Genomic DNA, 20,507 nt, shown 5'->3' with positions numbered 1-20,507 from the left:
TCCCAGAGATGTATCTTCAAGGTTCCTTCCAATCCTTTCTTGGTGCTGTTTGCCCCTACTCTCCCCTCGCCCCTCGGGTGTGGATTTGTACATTGTCCATACCCAGGCCCTTAAAATTGCAGCCCTGACCTCCCTGGGGCTCTGCTGGTTCTGGCTCAGGGCTCGCATGTCATAAACTGAACTTACCAGTTGAAAACTGGCCGGGGTGAGTGCAGAGGACAGCTAACTCTTGACTCAGCTGGATCACTGAATCCTGCTCTAACTGAACAGATCATGCAGCATTATCTGCTATTCTGTAACATTTTTAATAGCAGTTGTGTTACGTTTGAACTGTACACAACAATTCAGACGTGCATAGCCTTCGTAAGCTGCACCTCCCAGTAGTTATTTAATTAACCTAATCTTGGGCTGCCTTCCTTTTCAGCAAAGCTGGGGTTTGTTTAAGGAGCCATGGTGGTGTCCTCAGTGGTGCTTCGTTTCCTACATGCAGCTGGGGAGGAGAGAGCCGGGGCCTCTTTGTGCTGAGGCTCTCAGCAGCTTTTGTTTAATTCTGGAGAACTTGTGTGGGAAGGGTGTTTGGTGGATTGCTGACATTTGAGTAACTTTTTCATCCTTGCTGTAAAGTGGATGAGTTCCAGGGAACTCTAAACACAGTTTGGGGCTTTCATCCATACTTGAAACAATTCAAGCATGAGCAAGTTCAAAATGCAAATAAGCACATGTCTGAGAATGGACAAGCATTTTTTTCCACAAGTCTTGCTATCAGCTGTACATACAGAGGCTGCCTTGCCTGTGTAATGTACCATACACGTGGAAAGTCAAAGCCCTGCTCTGCGCTGCACAGCCCCCTGAAGGGCTGCCTCCTGCCTGGGTCTTTCCTGGAGGGACGTGGAACTTCATGGAGAAGTTAACGTGGTGAGAAACAAGAAGTCTGAGGGTGGCAAGGGTGCCTTGTGATGTGACTCTGATACAGTCAGGTATAAGAAGCACTGTTCGGTATGCTTTTTGTTTCTAGCAGTGCATTTGAATTGACCAAATTGAAAAGTGAGAGTCTGAAATATCATCTCAGCTGCAGTAGTCTGAGATGTAAGAGAACACCTTAAAACCATGGAGTGAACACCTCTTGATATTTATCAATTTTGATTATAAGATAAATATGCTAGGGCATTATGCTTCAGGTAACAGTTACTAAATCAGCTTAGGTTTTACATCCTGCTGAGTTCAGATGCTTTGTTGGCAAACCTTGGACATAAGTGCAAAAAAATGCGTACTTTCCCAGCTTCCCTCATCCTTTTGTGACAATTCTAAAAGTAATTTTATTTCTATTTATTTATTGTGAATCTAAAGTCATCAACAGTACTTAACTAGAACTGTAAAAAGGTACGATCGAGTGCTTGGATATGCCCACAGCAGTTTTCTTGTTACCTGGGACTGTTCTTTGCTTTGGGAAAGGGAAGGGTTTGGATTTTGTATCACTTTCTGTTCTTTTAGATACCCGCAGAGTGTTCAGTGCTTCTGTTTCTTCTAATTGAAGGAATTTGGCTTTCGTAGGGAAAGTTACAGAGCTCAGAGTTTGAACTTGGTATCAACTCCCTGTGAAGAAATGGGCGACTGACAAGCAGGCTCTCCATGTGGAAAGGACAAGCCCAACAGATGTTAGCAGCAGGTGTTCAGGAAGAGTAGCCTGGAGCCATTGCAACCACCAGGAGGAGAGCAGGCACAAAGTAATCAAAGGTGCAGATAGCTTTTGTGATAAATACCTCATAACCAGAGCCCAAAATCCAGCCTAGGAACAGAAACTTATTAAGAAAGATGGTTTCCTATGCCTTTACTGAGAATTGGCATAGAAGGTGGTGCTTTTTGAAGAGCTCCATGATCGCAGAGCTAAAGTACCAGCATGGCGTGCTGCCTGTATTTGCTGTAGAGGAAATGCTTTTTATTTTCTTTTTGATCATGCTTTCAGAAATGCAAAATACCATTATTATTATTATTTTTTTTAATGTTTTACACTTGTTCTGCTTTTCTCAGAAAAAAAAAAAAACAGTTTAGAACTTTGGGGCTGTAAAAGCAGAGCAGTATGATTTGGTTTATGCTTACTAGCCAAAGTTTTGATCTTAAATACAGAAAATTAATAGACTTGCAAAGGTTTAATCAGTCTGGAAGTGTATCAAACTGAGCGGTCGTATTCCGCACCGTGTTTTCCCTCCTTGAATACCTTCAAGTTATAGCAGCAACAGAATGATAAGAAATGAATGGCTGAGAAAAAGGTTGGAGAAGATGCTTAAAAGATCAGAATAACTGAGGTGGAAAGGTTGTATTTTGTGGGTCAGGGGTTTTTGTTTGTTTGTTTGTCTTTTTTGGACAATTACATTTAGGAAAAAAAACCTGTGTGGTTTTTTTTTTTTTTTTTTTTTTTTAAAGTCGATTCTACCAAGAGGGACCTTGCTTTATGGTGTTCATCTCTTTAAATGCAAAACATCAGAAGGAAAATCCCCAGCCTTCTAGATGCACGCGAGATGTGCTTTGGTTGTTAAACCAACCCCAACTCTTGCCCTGTGTTTATGTTTGCGTGCATAACAGCTGTATTTATTAGGATAGGAATGGCTCTGTATTTTATCTTCTACAGCTATGTAAAACTATTTTTAAAAATGTAGTACCATATATCAGAGAAGACACTTCTTTGGTGTGGTGTTTTTATGTATTTATTTTTTTGCTGTTGGTTTGTGTTGCTTTTCCTAGACAATTGCTCACCCATGCAATATTAAATCAATTGAAAATTGCTGTATGGGAGGGGGGCTAAGAAAGACTCGGGTAAACATTAGTGAGCTTTCTCTCTCAGAGATGAAAACATTTCTTATAAGCAAATTTTAAAGCTTCTACCTTCTAAGAAAAGTTTTCATTTTGAAAGTTTTAATTTTTTTGAAAGTTTTCTCTTTTTTATCCTCTCGCTTTGCATTTATGTATGCCATTAATTATGACTGTTGGGTGTTTGCGTGGGTAAAAATGGCAAAGTGTGTATGTGTTTGTTGGGAGGAGGGAACTGTATTTACATTTTCTTTAAAAGGTTTTGGTATCTGTTTCAGAAATAAAGGAAAGGGCAAGGCACTTAAACTGAGCCTACTGAGAGGAGTTCAGCTTTGTACGCTGTGAACTTTGGAGCTGCCTCGTTACCAGCTTGGCACTCTTCAGGAAGACAGACTGAAGTTTGAACAGTTCAAACTAAAGGCTTTTGTGGTTCTAGAAAAAGTTAAAGTAACTTAAAGTATCTTTTAGATTTGCTAGATAGTTTGTAATGGACAGGATTTTGTTTTGACTCACTGCTTACTTTAGCTTTTACCGACCAAAGGATGCCTCTCCATGCTTCCATTTCTCCCAGCGTGAGTACGATACGCAGGCAGTTTGTCTTCAGTTTCTGATATTATTAATTAGGATTAACCAAACCTTGAAACTAGAAGTTGTTCTAGCAGACAAATTGATTCAGGAAAATGTGACTTTCACAGTAATTAAACCAGTTTTTTGTTCAGTGTTGGTTGTATTTGGAATGGGATTAAATTTTTCTAATGCCACCATTTGCGGAGTGTATTGGTAAAGCTTAGATAAGAGCAAATGTACTGCTCCCTAATGTCTGCTTTGATGAGGGGAAAAAAGATTCCTGAAGTCTATTAAACATTGGAGTGTTTATCATTGGGCAGAGATTTTTCCACCTAATTGGTTTTGGAAATGAAGCTTTGGGACTGTTCAGTGAGGGATCTCTAGGAATTGCTTAGAGTTAGGTGTGTGCGTCACGTAGCCATTTTGTGCTTTCAATTTTAATGCTTGTACAAATTACTAATTATCAAGATCTGCCATCTGTGCAAAAAATACCAGGTAAAGATGCAGTCTTGGTCCCAGCACGTAGTACAGCTGTGGAAGGAGGAGGAATAGTGAGATTTTTTTCCATGCAGCCTGAGTGTTTAATGTGAAATAAATCACTAAATCAGTTTGCTACTGGTACTGATTCTAGAAGGGGATCAATATGCTCGTACTTTAATACTTAAAATAATATCTGAATGCTGTTGTTGCAGTTTTTCGGTTGTAGACAGACTGTAGTAATTTCCATGAAAGTGAAGAGTAGCAGGAAGAAAAATCTTAAAAAGATGTGTGAAAGCATTCAGCTGGCAATGGACTACTTGAACACAGTGTAAAGATCTACTATCTGGTAATGATTATGTTTCAAAAACAGGCTCGTAACTCATTTAAAGGAAGAAAAACTAGTTTTTCTGGAATAAGCATAAACTAAGAATGATGTATTTATGAAGGCAGCGTTACACAATCTTTCTTCCTTTGTTTTAAATTAAACTTCTCTTCAGAACATATCAGATAGCTTTGCACTGGGGTGAATTGGTGTGGATCTTGGGAGATTTCGAGTAAAAAATTTAGTTTCAGTGGAAGTGGCTTTCATGGACTGCTGTTTGGAGCAAAGTCCCCGTATAGATAAAGGAATCGGTGCTAGGGCACAAGGGACTGGGCACTGAAAGGCAGGCTACACCACTGCACGTCTTACGTCTTAGGGTGGCCAGAAGTGGGATCAACCCGTGTCCTGTTGGCTCCTGCTGTTGTGCTTCTTTTGGTATTCAGTGTGTGTATGTGTTCAGATGATGTGTGTACGTTGTGGGATTATACATTTTTCATCAGTTCAAGTAGTTGCCATTCTCTTACCTCACATTGGTATGTGAAACGAGCTGTTTGTGTTCAGAATTGGTATTTATTTATATAGTTTTCTAAGCTAGTTTGCTAGTTTCCTCTGTGCTAAAGGGCAGTGGAAAAGTGAGTAATTCTTCACTTATTTCTTAAGGAGCAGTTGTTTTGGCCCCGTTCTGCCCGGATAACAGCCCCGAGACCAGTGGCTGGTGAGGAGGGAAGGTGTGTGGTGGCTGCCCGTGTCCTGCCAGAGTCCCGGTGTTCCTGGCTGGGCTCCTGGAGGCCTGACGAGTCCCTCCAACGAGCCAAGGAGGTCGAGAACAGAGTTGCCACAGTTCACAAGTTCTCTGTCTCTCCTCAGACACCAACGCTTGTCCTCTGCAGCAATCTACATGTGCCGTGTAGGCTCTCAAGAACATGACACTAGGGCTGAACATGAGAGCGCTCCTGCAGCAATTTGAGCCCTGCCGGGCATCCCGCTCTTCCCTCTGCCTTTTGTCGCAAGGCTGCCACCAAGATGCAGAGGCACAGACCTCAGGGGCTTGCTTGCTCAGGAAGGCAGGAATAGAGTCTTCCATTTTTATTTGCTTGTAATGCTGTTAGTGTAAGGTTCTTTCACAATCGTTTCCCATTTTTTTTCTTCCCTATTTGCTGCCCAAGCTCCTGGAGTCCCTCCCAGGTTTGATGCGAAGTTACCCAGTAAGCTCAGTCAGCGAGGACTCAGGTGGGTTCGCTCAAGTAAATCTCCCTACAGCAGATTAACATTACCATGACCTGCAGCAGTTTATTCCTATTTTCTGCCACTTTGCAGTGGTAGTTATAAGAAAAGGACATACGTGACTGCTGCCTCCTCTAGCTTATATATGTATGAATTGCTGGTGAAAGCTGCAGCTACCTCAGAGCGCTGACTGTTCAGAGCCTCTGAATGTACCACGTTTCCTTGAGCAAAAGGCTTACACGAGGCAAAGCTCCTAGGAGAGAGAAGGACGTGACTGCACGATGAAAGGTACTGCTGACATTTGTATTGCGCAGCAGGCTGGTAGCAGTTGATGACCTTGTTTTTGTAATTGTGTGTACAGCAGGCTCCAAATTCACTTCTGTGGGTAGGCCCTTCTGTGGCCTCAGCAGCCTTTGGTACTGGGGCAGGGCGCTGCTGGAGTAGGGAAGGACCTTTTTGTGGTGCGAAACCCGGCTTCTGTCAAGATGCAAGTTCGAATTTTTTTTGTCATTTCCTGTTTTCACTTGAATTCTTCAGGAAACGTTGGCAGCATGACAAAATAAATTAATGTTGTGTTGTTGTCAGCTGACTTGAGCAGTAGCAGCAGGGAGGTGTTGGTGTTGCCCGGCTGTTGTGCACCTCAGCGTGCTGGCAGAGAAATCCAGCCGAGCTCTTGGCTTGGTTTGTCCTCTGCAGTACCCAGAAATCTGCAATAAAGAAGGATTCCCCACAGTGTGGGTAAGTGGAGAGGAGGACAGAGAACAGACTGACTGGGTTTCATCTTAATATTCTTATATAGCAATTTACTCCCATTCTTTCTATTGCTGCTGTCTAATTACTCTTGTAGCTATCTGTAAGCTCAACGTGGTTGTTGCTGTTTTATGTACCATTTTTTCTCCTTTCTGTTTCCTAGGTATAGGAAAATACTTATGAACGCTTGGATTGTTGTACTTGTAGTTGGTTCTGCATGCTGAACTCTGTTGTTTTCCTCACTTTGATCTCCACTTCTCCCTCCTTTTATCAGAACTCCTCTGTCTTCCCAGTCCTTGTTCCCACCAACTCTAAGACCGCTGTCATTAACGTGCCATAGGTTTAAAAAAGAAATAATTTAAAATATCTAAATGCTACTAGGTCTTGATTACGTATAGAGCTTTAGATATCAGTGGCATTTTAAGGTACACTGTGAACCTTCGAAGCAGTGGGCCTGCAGAGCTGGTGGCACTGGTGCAGGAGTGTCGACGGCAGGCAGGGGGATGTGTGTGCTCGTGTCTGCGGCCACTGGGTACGCCTGCAGTGAAAGAAAGGTTCACCAGCTAACCCGTAAGACCCCGCTGGCATGGAGCGTAAGAGGCCACAGTGTGGAACAGAGAGTGGAGGTGTGGGGTTCTTAATGGGCATGGAGAAAGGTGAGGTGGTTTTGGTACACAACAGATCTCATGGGAGAGGGGACAAGCAAATGTACCAGTTGCCTTAGAAATAAAAGCGAGCACAAAAGACCTTTTATTTATGCACCCTGTGTCTGTTTCCTTGAAAAGTACACACAAGAAAAACTTCTCTATGGTTTAGAGCCTGACATCTTTCGCATCTCCAGGCTTCTGACCTGGTGTACCAAGGCTGAGCACAGACCCTGACAGGGCGATCTGCTTTGGGTTAAGAGTGGTTCATGAGTAACTTCAGGTGCAGTTTGTGAGCGGGTTGACTGCCTGAAGTTTGCTCCGGTACAGTTTTGGCCCTCTTCAGCTGCAGTCTTTCAGCAGAACCAGTGCTCACCTGACCCCATGGGTGAGCTGGTGGAGAGATTTATAGGGAAGAAAACAGGTAACTTTTTCACTGAGTATGTTTCTTGCAAACTTAAATTAATTCGATTTGTCATACAAGTTCAGGAAATAGTACCAGTTCCAGTACCAGTACTGCTACAGTAGCAATATTGTAGGATCAGTACTGCTCTTGCTCTCATTGCCATCTTTTTAGACTTGCCATCTAGCCGTCGTTATTGCCTAGTTAATGAGATCAGTCATCTTGCTTGCTAATGTTCTGTGCCTGTGGACTGTTTCTAGAAAATATCAACAGGACGTGACAAAAACATGTAGGTGGTAAGAACACACTACAGAAGTGTGCTTTTCAGAGATTATGGGAAAATCTTGTATACGCAGTCTTTTGGGAAAGAAGATTACTTCTAGGCCAGAGAATGGCACCGGAATTATGCCGTTCCTTTCTGTATGATGTTGTTTCACTGAAATTTGAAACAGAAACCTGATATAATTCCTCCCATGAATATTTTTAGCAGTATTACATGCAGTGGATTTGTTACATAAATTAAAAGATACGTAGAGAATGAGGTAGGTAGTGGTTTACTAAAGAGAGGGAATGGATTCTTTTTCCTTCTCGCTTCTGCTGCAGTCTGCACGCAGTGGTAGGTGTTTCACATCAACCAGACCCTTTTCTTGCAGGGTGTTGGTCATGGTTCCTTTCTAGGTACTGGTCACATCTGGGTGTAGGGCTGTAGCAATGTCGAGTGCTTACCAACCTTTTTGTAGCTGTGCTTTGAGTGGAACCTCTCTGAAACTAAAAGTTTATACTTCTGGACATCCCAAAACGGACACTTAACACCAGTGGAGATGTTTTCCGTGAATTCCATTACTTCAGCTCTTCAGCTGTAGCAAACAGCCTTTTTTCTCTGAGCAACGTGTGTGTCTGTTTGGGGTGGGGGGAGCACACGGTCTCTATCATGGGTGCTGGGCCTGAAATGAATTGGAGGGTTCAAAGAAGCACAAAACGAGATGAATAACTGCTGGTAGGTGTTCAGTACAGGCGTGCCTGGTGTTCTGCACTGAGTTGTCGGTGGCTTTAGGAAACAGCAGAGGTCTCTCAGTGTAGGCTTTACTGTGCCATAAGGGGATGGAATTAAGATTGTTTGGAAGACCGTTGCTTTGGTACTTCCTGGCTGACTTGTTTTTGGATTTAACAGCTTTAATATGACTTTCTTTCCCCTTCATAGAGGTGAGCAGGAATATAGTGATTGTGCACAAGGCCTAAGACTAAAGCTGGCATTAATCTACTAACGTGGCAAAAGTACACTGGGTAGTGCTGAATATCAATTTCTCAGATGTTTATAAAGGGATGCATTTTTTGGGTGGTTAATAAGCTACCAAGCTTATTTTCACTATTCCATTATTGCTATTATTATTACTATTACTGCAAGCTTGGTAATGAGTCTGACTACTTTGCAATTTGGCAAGGATTACATTTCAAATTTCAGAACTGTTTCTTACTTTGCTTGGTTTTGAATGAGATGCATTTGGAATATGATTTGGAGTTCAAACTGTACTGGAGTTGTAAGAGCTGGGAAAAAAAATACCTTTATCATTATCCCTGAGTTTGCAAAAGTAGTACTGGGTACACATTTAGCAGTGTGCAGGGGTGTGTACGTGTCTCTGCACTTGGAGATGCTTATGCTGAAATGTCACTGAGTGTTGCTACTCTTTTCAAAACAAACAAACCACAAAAACAGAAAGGAGGACCCAAGCCAGCCCCCCAGAGTCACTGATAAAAACAGATGTATTTTTTTTTTTCCCTAATGTTTATTATAATTTCTGTTGGGCCTCTTTTTCTGTCTTAAAATATACAATGTGCTAATGCTTGCATACCATATCTTGCACACAGGACTATTCTTTTGGCCTGCAGCTAGCATTTAACTACCTTCAGGCATCAAGTGTCTAAATTAAGATGATGGTAAACTGCTGCTTGGACACCAGAGATGCAGTGAGAATGGAATTACACATATATGCCCGATGACCTGTGAATGTACAGAAAAGCAAATGCTTTCAAGACTTGGGCTAACTTTGCAGATGTGGGTGAACTGTACGATGTATATTTTAATTTTCCCTCACTCTCCTAATTTTGTTGTTTTTCAGACTGCATCAATGGAGCACATTCAGGGAGCTTGGAAGACTATCAGTAACGGTTTTGGACTCAAGGATTCAGTCTTTGATGGTCCAAACTGTATTTCGCCGACTATCGTCCAGCAGTTTGGTTATCAACGCCGAGCATCTGATGATGGCAAAATATCAGATACTTCTAAAACGAGTAATACCATTCGGGTTTTCTTGCCCAACAAGCAACGCACAGTGGTAAGTCTGTGTTACTTTTATGTAAGAAACGTAGTACTGTTCCCATTGCGAATACTATGACGTGTATTTGGCAGTAGAAATACCAAGCTTCACAAAAAGGTCTTTCTGTGTTTAAATACATTGTCATCAGTTTTCTAATTCTAGAGGACACATTTTGAAAACAGGATGGCTGTATTTTGAGCACCGGTGTTTCTCTGTCTCAGTGCTGTATTTTTTGAATGTATGTGAGCAAGACATGATGCTTAAATATTTAACAGTAAAAGAAAACAATTGGCTGATGTAAACAATTATGCCTGTGTGAAGTAAATTGTAGTCATTTCTGTCACCATTTTCTTCCCTTAAATGTCCACAGTGAAGTATGGTAGATAAAGCTGAAGTAGAACTTTTTGAGGGAACACTGCTATGAGATTTTCTACAGCTGAGTGTACCAGCAATAAATACAATCTTTAGCAAAGTTTCCTGAAGTTTGAATTAAGTCTTTTTCTATATTTAAGGTAATTCCATTTGTCTGCATTTCTGTTGTTTTTATAGGCTACCTACATGTATAAGTGCTGTATAAAATTGTTTCACAGAAACTTAGTAAGAAATTAAAAAGTTATAAAATGGCTTCAAAACTTCCTTTGCTCAAGCATGCAAGAGCAGAAAACATGCCAGTTCCAAATGTTGGCTTAACATGCAGGGAATTAAATGGGAGGGCACAGCAGTCTGTCATTAAATAAGTCAAGTATATTTGTGTATTTATTAACTTAAAATGCGCAACTGGTTACTTTTATACTGAAACTTCTAGGGAAAAGAAGAGGAGGGGAAAAAAAAAAAACACTTTTATTTTCCAAAAAAAATTAAACTAATTGTGCCATCATTCATTACAGTTTTTTTCCTTTGGTCACAGGTAAATGTGCGAAATGGGATGACCTTACATGATTGTCTTATGAAGGCACTTAAAGTAAGAGGTCTGCAGCCAGAATGCTGTGCAGTTTTTCGGCTTGTTTCTGAACCAAAAGGGTAAGTCCATAATGTTACAAGTGAAACTGTCAGCTAGATCATTTTAAAATCTTGTTTCTGGAATAGCAGCAATAACGCTTAATTTCCCTGTTTTACTAATTTATTTTAGAAGTGCAGTTTGATTGTGAACGCTTCCATGTTGATTTCTTTACCTTACTCTTTTGTCTCTACGGCAAAACCTTAAGCTTCCTGGGTATTAAAAAGTTTGACTTTGTTTTCTAGCTAAGTATTAAATGTGTTCAAAATTGAGGGGTATGCTCAAGTTGCTGGTATCATTTTACAAAGATTTTTGCCATGCTCTAGTTGAAGTGATGTGATATGACTTCATATCTGAGGTGCAGTTCTCGTGTGCATTTGTAGTTTGTAAACATCAGTGCTAGAAATTCTTGGCCAACTTAAATGAAGATCTCCTCTGTGTGCTCAGTTTTAAGGCTCTGCATTCCTCTACAAATTTTCAGTATTTGGATTTAAATCTCACTTCAGGTATTCCTTATTTTTTGTAGGACCGGGGATGCTGCTATTAAATACCAAATGATTCTTTTACAAGCTGAGGGAGTGAAGGTATCTCATGGAGTTAATACATTTAACTTCACACCTCGAAAGGCGTGGGCTTAATGCTCTTTTAAGCCTCAGTCATGAGGCAGTCATTTGTGGGTTTATGTCTCTATGTAACTGAGTCCATTCTGAGGTCACAAGTAACTTCAGTGCTGAAGCACATAATACAGCTTTCATGTCACTAAGTCATAATTCATAATTTCTTTTGTTTTGTTTATAAGGGTATTTCTGCGACTCCATTATAGCTTTTAGGTGTCTTAGTTCAAATAATTTTTATATCTAAATGACTTACATGTTAAAAACAGACATAAAAAGAGTTGAATTGCTATGGCTTCGAAGTTGCTTCTAATGTTTTTATGTTAAAGAAGTGAAATACAGCTTACTATAAGAAATTAGCTGCGCTTTTTTGTATTTGCTTTCAGTTTATTCAAGAAAGCTTGCAAAACATAGATCATTGATGAGACATAACTTCTTATCTCCTAAATAAATTTGTCCTCTCCACTTTTTCTTTCAGTAAAAAAGTGCGTTTGGATTGGAATACTGATGCTGCCTCCTTGATTGGTGAGGAATTACAAGTGGACTTTCTTGATCATGTTCCACTCACTACACACAACTTTGTAAGTATTTCTTTTTATGTATTTTGATATAAATTGTACCAGTTTAACTACACATTTAGTCAAAGAATGTTTTAGGCATTAGGTGCCTTTTGGTTCTCTAAGCAGGGGGAAATTTCAGACGTGATGATTTGAATCCTTCCCCCACTCCCCATGAACTGAATTTGCTAAATATGAAATATCAATTGATGATGGAGTGTCAGAATCTTACTTACGTTTAGTGGTTCATAGGTATCAGAGACTTTAAAAGCTTGTGTTACACATTCATCAGTGGTCAGATGATTGCTGTTTTTATTACTTGGGCTTATATAAAAAAGTTTCTGTAACTGTTGCATTAAAATATCATGTCTTTAAAGCCCTGAATTGGGAACTGACTTGCATTTTCAGTCTCTTCTGTCTAATCTGTTTTTAAAAAAAAAAAGGTTCAGCAGCCTTACGGATCTGTTGGCAATTGCACTGAATTTACAAGGGTGCTGTTAATTCTGCAAGGTCATGGAGTTACTCTGTGAGCTAATGCTGCCTAGTAATTTGACAGTCTCTCTTTTGGGAGAGGTAAGATTTGTTCAATGGAGAACAAATGAATAGAGCTAATAAATGATCTCCTCTTTCAGTTTTGGTGATACTTTGTAGACAAAACAACAAAAACATCAACAAAAAACAATTCCCACCCCATCCAACTCTTCCGTACTTACAAAGTATAAAATGGTGATTTTGAATGTTTGAACACTTTGTCCTTTTTTTTTTCCTTTTTTTTTTTTTTTTTTAAATTATTGATTAAATAATGCCATAAATGTTTGTAAACTTTCCAGGTTTCCAACCAAACTGGAAATACATGCAAAAGTGCTTGAGTGTGATTCAAAGTTCAGTAACATTTTGGGGGCACTGATAACATTTTATCCTTGCTTTTATTTATGTCAAGCTCGAAAGATGTTTATCTCAATTGACTAAGAGAAGCTAGTATCTTGCATTAATCGTTCATTGTGTTTTCTAGGCTCGGAAGACATTTCTAAAGCTTGCTTTCTGTGACATCTGCCAGAAGTTCCTCTTAAATGGGTTTCGATGTCAGACATGCGGTTATAAATTCCATGAGCACTGCAGCACTAAAGTTCCAACCATGTGTGTGGACTGGAGCAATATCAGGCAACTCTTGTAAGGACTGTTCCTTTTTAATAGCAACAGTAACTCTGTGACAGACAAGCGCTTTTTCTTTAATCTTCTATAATAGAGGTGAATTCGGATCTTTTTTTTTTTTATTAATCTTTTATTATAGAGGTGAATTTGGATCTTGGGGAAGTGTAATCACTTTCATCGAGTTCCAGACCGTGTGTATTGATTTCATAAAACAGCCAGCAATGACTGTCTGTTCCCAGGTGAAGAAGGCCATTTATATGCATTTTGTTATTGCTGTAAATTTAGATATTCTGGGACAAGCAAACAAAGTTCCTGAATGAACAGGCAGGTACTATAGTGCCCTTTTGATTCAGCATGGGAAGGCATCCTAATTCCTCTTGCGTAATACTTGCGTTAGAAGAAGAGAAATCGTGGTTCAGCTGGTTTTTAGCTGTTGGAAATGTGAGTGTTTCAGGACTGCCAGTGCCTTCCACACCATATTGAAAATGAATGGAACAGTGAGAAAAGTGATGAAGGATAATACTTTCATAATACCAGTTAGAAAAAAATGAAGATCATTATGTTAAAAGTTCTTGTATCCAAAAGTGTTAAAATCTATAAATGGCTTTATGTCTTGATTAGTGATTGCATTTTTTTAAAACAACTGGTCAAACAGGTATGCATTTGCTTCTGCTGATAAGTAATTGGAATTTAGGATGATTGTGACTGCCTGGGTTTAATAAAAAATTTGGCTTCAAGTACTCTGTCAGGAAAGTCTGAAGTCTTGCAGATTTGTATCTGAAGTTTAGTAAGAACACATGAAAGTCTGATGGGAGTCCGATGACATAGTTTTTAGTCATATCATACAGAAGGAAAACTTGATGTAAAGACAGGGACATGTTCATGAAGTTAATTATGCCGAAAAGAAACAGCCCTTTAAATTCTCAGTTTTAAAGAGCATTGTACAGGAGGTAGTGTAGCAGTTGAATTTGTAATTGTTTTTGTTGATATTTCAGATTGTTCCCAAATTCAAATATCAATGACAGTGGTGTCCCTGCACTACCTCCCTTGACAATGAGACGGATGCGGGAGTCTGTCTCCCGGATACCTGTTAGGTAAGCTAGTATTTCCTGTCATTTCTGTTTTGGGAAATACAGTTGTTTAAAAACAAAATACAACAACAACAACAAAAAAGAAACACCCCCAACTACTTGAAAATAGAACAGTCACATAGAAGGTTGGGATAAATGTGCAAGGCAACACCACTTCGTCATAGATGATACATAATGTCCTTCCTTGCTCTTAGATTCAAGCAAAGCATTGATTGGGAATCTATATTTTTAATTTTTAGTCCTTAGGTTTTAAGTGAGGATATTAAAAGGCTTGTGGAGACATTTGTGTTTTTGACTAAGAAAATTTGAGGATCCCTTTGGTTTTGTGTGAATCAAATCTATTTCATCTGATCAGGTAGTATACACGTAAGGGTTAACTCACTTATTATACGTGGCTCGAATGTGTAAAATAAAATAAAGTCCTGACGTTATGACCATTAATAAGGGATTAAAGAGAGAGTGGAAGCAGAAAATATTGTTCTTTTGAAGAAAGTTCTGAGACCTAGCAAGAATGTTCCTGTAGTTCTAAATGCTGGAATAAATCTTATTTTCTTCCAAAGGGGCCTGTCTTCTGATCCTAATTTGTGCCTGTATTTTTTTCCTCTAAATTCTAGAGCCTGAAGAAGGCAGGCCATCTTTTGTTTTTTCTACATCCCTTTGAAAAAATCTTGACCTATTCAGGAATGAGACACAGAGCACGTAGCTGACTTGCAAATGGTTCTGTTTGTTTATTTATTTCCTTTAGCTGGAACTACATCAGTAATTGATTTTGTTCTCTTTGCTGTCTTACTCTGTTTCCAGTGTTACTGAACAATGACTTCTTAACTATACTTTTTTTTTGGTGAAGGTTGGTTTTGGTTAAGCTACCTGTGTGATTTGTACTAAATAGGGCTTGATTGACATCAGTTGTGATTTACAACTCTTCGTTGAACTGGATTTTACTGTTGGCCTCTTTTTAACCAGTATTGGGTTTCATGACTTCCTTGCTGGCTGTTCTGTGTGAACAGTTGAACAGTCTTGCAAACTTAAAAACGTAGGGCTTAGCAGTAAAAAGTACCTTTTAAGCTGTTCATTTAATAAGCTTGAAATGAGTGGTTTGTTTAAATTTAACAGGTCTGAATGAATCCAACAGAGTTAGTAATTTATGTAATTTATCAGTATTTTAAATGAGATTTGATGGGGATTGAGGTGAACCATGGCAAATTTTATAATGGCAGATGTACACTTGGAGGTACACACCAGATCAGTGGTGTGTTTCTAAGCTGAAGTGAAAATAATTCAGCTCACCAAATGCTTTAGTTAGCACGTTAGTCCCAGCTTTTCCTGTGTTTGAAATCCTGTGTATGTTGTTGCTTTGGGACAGGCTATGCTGAACAGTATTTTTCAACTGCTAGACGGGGCGAAAAATAACCATAACCACTTTCTCTCTTTTCTTCCCAGTTCCCAGCACAGGTATTCTACACCTCATGCCTTTACATTCAACCCATCAAATCCTTCCAACGAGGGCTCCCTCTCCCAAAGACAGCGATCTACATCCACCCCAAATGTCCATATGGTTAGCACTACAATGCCTGTAGACAGCCGGATAATTGAGGTAATGCTGAGAGGGATGGAATATCACACAGTTAAACTACAACTGTAAATTGTGACTGACTATCTGATAGTCCAGGATGTCCTGTCCAGTCCAAAAACACTTTTTTCTTTGCTTCTGTCATTTGTGTACAGTTTCCCTTGTAGGCTGTGATGAAGAATATAGGTGATAATTGCCTAGAAAGTTGATAGCTCATTTGCAGTCTACTAAAATTCTAGGTAGATTTTGGTGTCTGTAAAGACATGGGGGAGCTTAACAATCAAGTTTCACATATCTGAAAAGAAAACAAGCTCTGTTTTTTTGAAAAAGTATGCATTAATGGGCATATTTTAAAATGTTCTTAGGGACTTATAAATCTGGATTATCTGGGGGGCTAACGTTTGTTTTTAAGTCAGGCTGGAGGTGTAAGTCTAGATATTATACTTCTCAGAGTTTGAATCCTCTAGTCAAAGCTTACTGACAGTAGGTTGTGTGTTACACCCATGTGTAACTGATGGGGATTCTGGGCTCATGTGTTAAAACCACCTGTATCTTGAGAATCCTTCTGCTGTTACTTGATTACAAGAATACTTTTTTTTTTTTTTCCTACCTTAGAGCCTTAGACTGGCAGCATTGAGAGAGAATTCTTTGAAGTGAGGCCTAAAGAGTTCTTTTTTTATTATTATTATTATTATTTTTAAGTATTATTTGTTTGTGTAAGGGAGTGGTTTGCAGGAAAGGCTTGCAGAAAGAAAGTGATGAATTGCAGAACTACAGAAAACATGCTGTTTTTTTTTTTCCCTCTGGAGTAGTTTAAAAACTCCTTAGGCCAAACCAGATCCTTTGCTGAGTTTACTTGCATGTTTCTTCAGCTGTTAGCTTGTAGGCTTCTTTGAAATATGAAGGCTTTCTTCAATGCTCCAGAGAAGTCCTCTGGATCTTTGGTGGAAGTGAAGCAAAGTGCACTGCAGCCCCATGAAGATTTTCTGGTGAGAAGCTTTGTGGCAGCAGGGTTTCATGGGGAAGATATCATTCCCTATAGGCTTGCAGCTTGCTCTATTTTTATTTTTTTTTAACTGCTTCAGAAGCCAGACCTGCTGTCTTCTACGGCACACAAAAAACGAAGCAGTCCAGAAAGAGAATATACATTATTAAACATGGTAGTGTAACGAGCCTTTGAGGAGACATTGCTTTTTTTGTCCTTTATGCATAGCAGTAAAGAAGGAAATGATTTCTATTCTGCCTCTTCTTAATAGCATAGAGGATTGAATAAAAAAAGAAAGAAAAAAAGATAGTAAATACCTTTAGATATGCTATGGGAAAGGCCACCCTACTGAAGGATTTTACGAGAGGTTGAATAATATATTTTTTGGCTTGAAGAGGAATAATTACTTAAATGTTTCATTGCACTTAATTATCATATATCAAACAACTTAGGTTACATTTTCTTTCGTTTATCCTAACATTTCATTATATTTTTTTTATACGTCCTCTGTTCTGTTCTTTTATCTCTTACTGTGTTGGCCTAGAATAACAGCCTGAATGCTTCTCCCAGTTCCTGGTGCAGACGATTTTGTTTGAGGGGAAGAGTAGGTATTTCCTTGGTGCCTTTTGTTTTCTTGTGATTAACAGGATTGCTATAACTTTTAAGCCATGGCAGTGTCCACATGAAGTGTTTAATTTGGGGTTGATTTAATGAAAGTCTTTGTAGCATGTTCATACTTAAATACAGAGGACAACAATTGAAAAAGGCAAATTGATAGAGGAGCTTCATTTTTAGTTAGGCGGGTGAAGCCATACTACTGTGATACTTATTATAAACTTGAACAGGCTTGGATTAGAGATGCATTAGGTCATGCAGATTTTTAAGTCTAAAACCTTCTCAAATACATCTGTTGTGTGGCTGTTTTTCTCTGGAAACTATTTTGTTGAACTTAGCTGTACAAAAGCCTAGATTAGGAACATGATGTACTTCACATCAAAGCAAAGGTGACAGGCTGCAGCACTGGTGCATGGTGTTTTTTGTGCTGTAAGAAAAACTCTGGAGAACACTTTTGGTTCGTTTGCTGTAGAATTCATAAACAAAAACCATATTATTCAAATCAGGACTGAAGTTCAACAAAAATACCTTTCTTCTTGGATAAGAGCTACTTATATGTGACTACGAGAGCAATTGAAAATTATTTAGTGATTCTTTGCCAGCTTGAAAGAAGTTATGTTCTCAGGCTGATGTAGAAAAACGCCCCTTGTAATTAATGCAGGTTCCTGAAAATAACTTCATGGTCCTCAAAATGGACAAAGGTAATAGTTCGCAAAAATTCTTCTCTGTTAGTTTATATAGATTTTAATTCACTCAGGCATAGAGTAGATGAGTTCTGCAAGAATACACTGTTTAGAACTCAAGCCTGGAATACAGCTAACTAGCTAGAATGATGCATTTCGTGAATGAATCTTTACTAAGGATAATTTGGGCTAATTTGAAAACTCTGTGGTGCAATATCAGCTTGTTCTGTCCTCCTGTGAAGTCTTACATTTGTTATTCTACTAATTAGTTAGAAAGTTTGAATTGACTTCTATTAACTTTTACAGTGTTTAACATTTCTGTAGTGCATGTTCTTGCTTTGTACTTATACAGTACCTGGATATTTTACCTTTCCTGTATGTTCTTTGGGATAATACATAGCAGGTGAGAAAAGTTGTGAAGTCATGTTTGTCAGAGCTTAGTTTATCTTGTGCATGGCTGTAGAGTTGTGTTGTAAAGTGCCTGTGGCATGAGGTGAGAGCTGTCATACTGTACCAACTAGTGAGCTGTGTAAGAACATGCTTTTCAAATATCATCAAACTTTAATCTGTGAAAAAAATGTTTTGAAAAGGAGCTGTTTTTTGTATTAGAGCACAAGATGTAGCTTATTATGTGTTGAAATATCTCTACCGTACTATTTCAAGATGTATGTTGACCTGGAATGCTTTCGAGGCTCTTTGAAGTTTCCTATTTATAATCCAAAACCTTTTTGAAAAATTGTCCCCTGGAGATACAGGACCATGACATGAGCTATGTTCAGATCTGAAATGCAAGCATGTACAGCAACAGAGTGCTGGGAATGCAGAAAGTATTTCTGGTGTTTATTCTTGTTCGATGTCTTCCCCTCCCCCCCTTTTTTGATAGTAATACCTTTTAATATGCTGTGAATATTTTTAATATGTTGTAAAAATTGAAAAAGTGCATGCTTTATAGCAAATAGGGTTCTTATAACTAGAAAATAACTAAGCTGTTATCTTTTAAAGGGTCTTGGTTAATATCGTATGATACTTGATCAAAACTATCAAGAAGTATTTCAACACAACTACTTGTGCTTGTTTCTTTGTATGCTGCTATGTACTTACTAACTCTTGATCTATCTTCTCTGTTTCAGGATGCAATTCGAAGCCATAGTGAATCAGGTATGGTTTCAATAATAATAATAATAAAAGTGTAGTGTTATTTTGTGTGTGTTTTATGGTTCATAACTATTTTATTCTATTTTTATATTTAAGCTTCACCCTCTGCTCTGTCTGGAAGTCCTAACAATATGAGCCCAACTGGCTGGTCTCAGCCCAAAACCCCAGTCCCAGCCCAAAGAGAGAGAGCCCCTGGATCTAATACACAAGAAAAAAACAAAATTGTAAGTAATTTTTACTATTTTTAACATTTTAAATATGTAAAAGAGTTCTTCAGATTGAGGGTTGTGATTTTTTTTTTTTTGAAGTAAGTTTCTTAAATATTTCAGATGTCTTCAAAAACTTGATTATTTGAACCCACAATTATTTGTTCTTCTTGAGGTCATAGATCAGGGTTTAAGTTCTTAGTGCGGAAATTAAAGATAGTTTCCTAAGCAGTTAAAGTCTTTCAGGAAGAATTACATTTTGTATTTCTTCTATGAAAAGAAAATAGTTTGGGAAATAATTAAATGGTATTCTGGAAAATAATTAAATGAATAAATAAAGAACGTGTATTAATATTTTCTTTGGTTATCTGTTTAAATTTTTATTTCATTTAGTGTTGTTAGGTACCCCTTTTGCCTATCAAAACTGAGAAAAACAGAAATGCAAGCTACAGAACAAAATCCTCAAGGCTTTAGTGCATCCTAATTTTGTGTGAATGAAATTATTTAATCTTGGTGCATATATTAATGTATATAATCTACTTGATTAAATAATTAACTGAAACTATGCCTATTTTTGTTCCAGAGGCCTCGTGGACAAAGAGATTCCAGTTATTACTGGGAAATAGAAGCAAGTGAAGTCATGCTTTCTACAAGAATAGGGTCAGGTTCTTTTGGAACTGTTTACAAAGGCAAATGGCATGGTAAGTTCTTGTCTTCTCAAAATGTTGATACTGTAGAAGGACAGTAATCTAGAAAACAGTGAAACTGTTTTAATGGTGCTGTGTGCATATCTACCACCAAAGGTCCTAGGTGAGAAATACTAATTTCCTAATTTTAACATTGGAAAAACTAAGACACAGATCAGACATCAAAATCTGAATCTACCAACTGCTATATCCATGTCTGTTATATTGGATCCAGCATTATTTTCTTTAATACCATGTTCTGAAATTTCACAGCAGGATGTTGAATTAAATTTACCTTTTTTCATTTTAATACCTCTGTGGTTTAATTTGCTTAATTATATTCAAGGTGGCAGGGGAAGGAAATAACTATAAATTGCTTTCACTGTGGATTATTTCTAAGGGAAAAACATGGTTAATGTGAGAGTTCATAATAAAAGGTTGCTGGAATACTTCAAAAAGAAGCACACTGCAGAACTACAGAACTAGATTCCAAATTCAGGGCATCTGATATAAAAAGAAACACAACACAAAGCCCTTGAAACACAGAAATCAAGAGGGGGAAAAAAAGTAAGATGTCACTAAACAAGGTTATAAATGTGAATTTCTTGTGAATACTTTTTTTTACCAAAACATTTGCAACTATTTTTGGTGTATCAAGAACTTCATGCGTTAAACGGGAGCTGTGT

The 20,507-nt window shown here is 38.4% G+C and overlaps 1 protein-coding gene across 12 annotated transcripts in view; it reads left to right on the top strand.

Moving 5' to 3' along the window:
- The window catches only part of RAF1 (Raf-1 proto-oncogene, serine/threonine kinase), a 78,858-nt gene that overhangs the window by 42,844 nt on the left and 15,507 nt on the right, over positions 1 to 20,507 (top strand). For 5 of the 12 annotated variants that reach the window (XM_084530567.1, XM_084530565.1, XM_084530566.1 and 2 more), the window contains 10 exons: positions 9,313 to 9,528; positions 10,418 to 10,530; positions 11,600 to 11,702; positions 12,691 to 12,848; positions 13,826 to 13,924; positions 15,362 to 15,515; positions 17,021 to 17,080; positions 18,905 to 18,932; positions 19,026 to 19,153; positions 19,719 to 19,836. In XM_084530567.1, coding sequence (XP_084386693.1) covers positions 9,322 to 9,528; positions 10,418 to 10,530; positions 11,600 to 11,702; positions 12,691 to 12,848; positions 13,826 to 13,924; positions 15,362 to 15,515; positions 17,021 to 17,080; positions 18,905 to 18,932; positions 19,026 to 19,153; positions 19,719 to 19,836 — 1,168 coding nt within the window. In that variant the 5' untranslated portion in view covers positions 9,313 to 9,321. Of the gene's footprint in view, positions 1 to 1,551; positions 1,735 to 9,312; positions 9,529 to 10,417; positions 10,531 to 11,599; positions 11,703 to 12,690; positions 12,849 to 13,825; positions 13,925 to 15,361; positions 15,516 to 17,020; positions 17,081 to 18,904; positions 18,933 to 19,025; positions 19,154 to 19,718; positions 19,837 to 20,507 lie in introns of all 12 variants that reach the window. The other 7 variants (XM_084530570.1, XM_084530568.1, XM_084530569.1 and 4 more) reach the window with 4 other exon arrangements.

Source organism: Aythya ferina (genome assembly GCF_964211825.1).
Source record: "Aythya ferina genome assembly, chromosome: 10".
Classification (NCBI taxonomy): Eukaryota; Metazoa; Chordata; class Aves; order Anseriformes; family Anatidae; genus Aythya; species Aythya ferina.
Note: the sequence above shows the minus strand (reverse complement) of the source record. Positions and strands in the feature narration are given on the sequence as shown.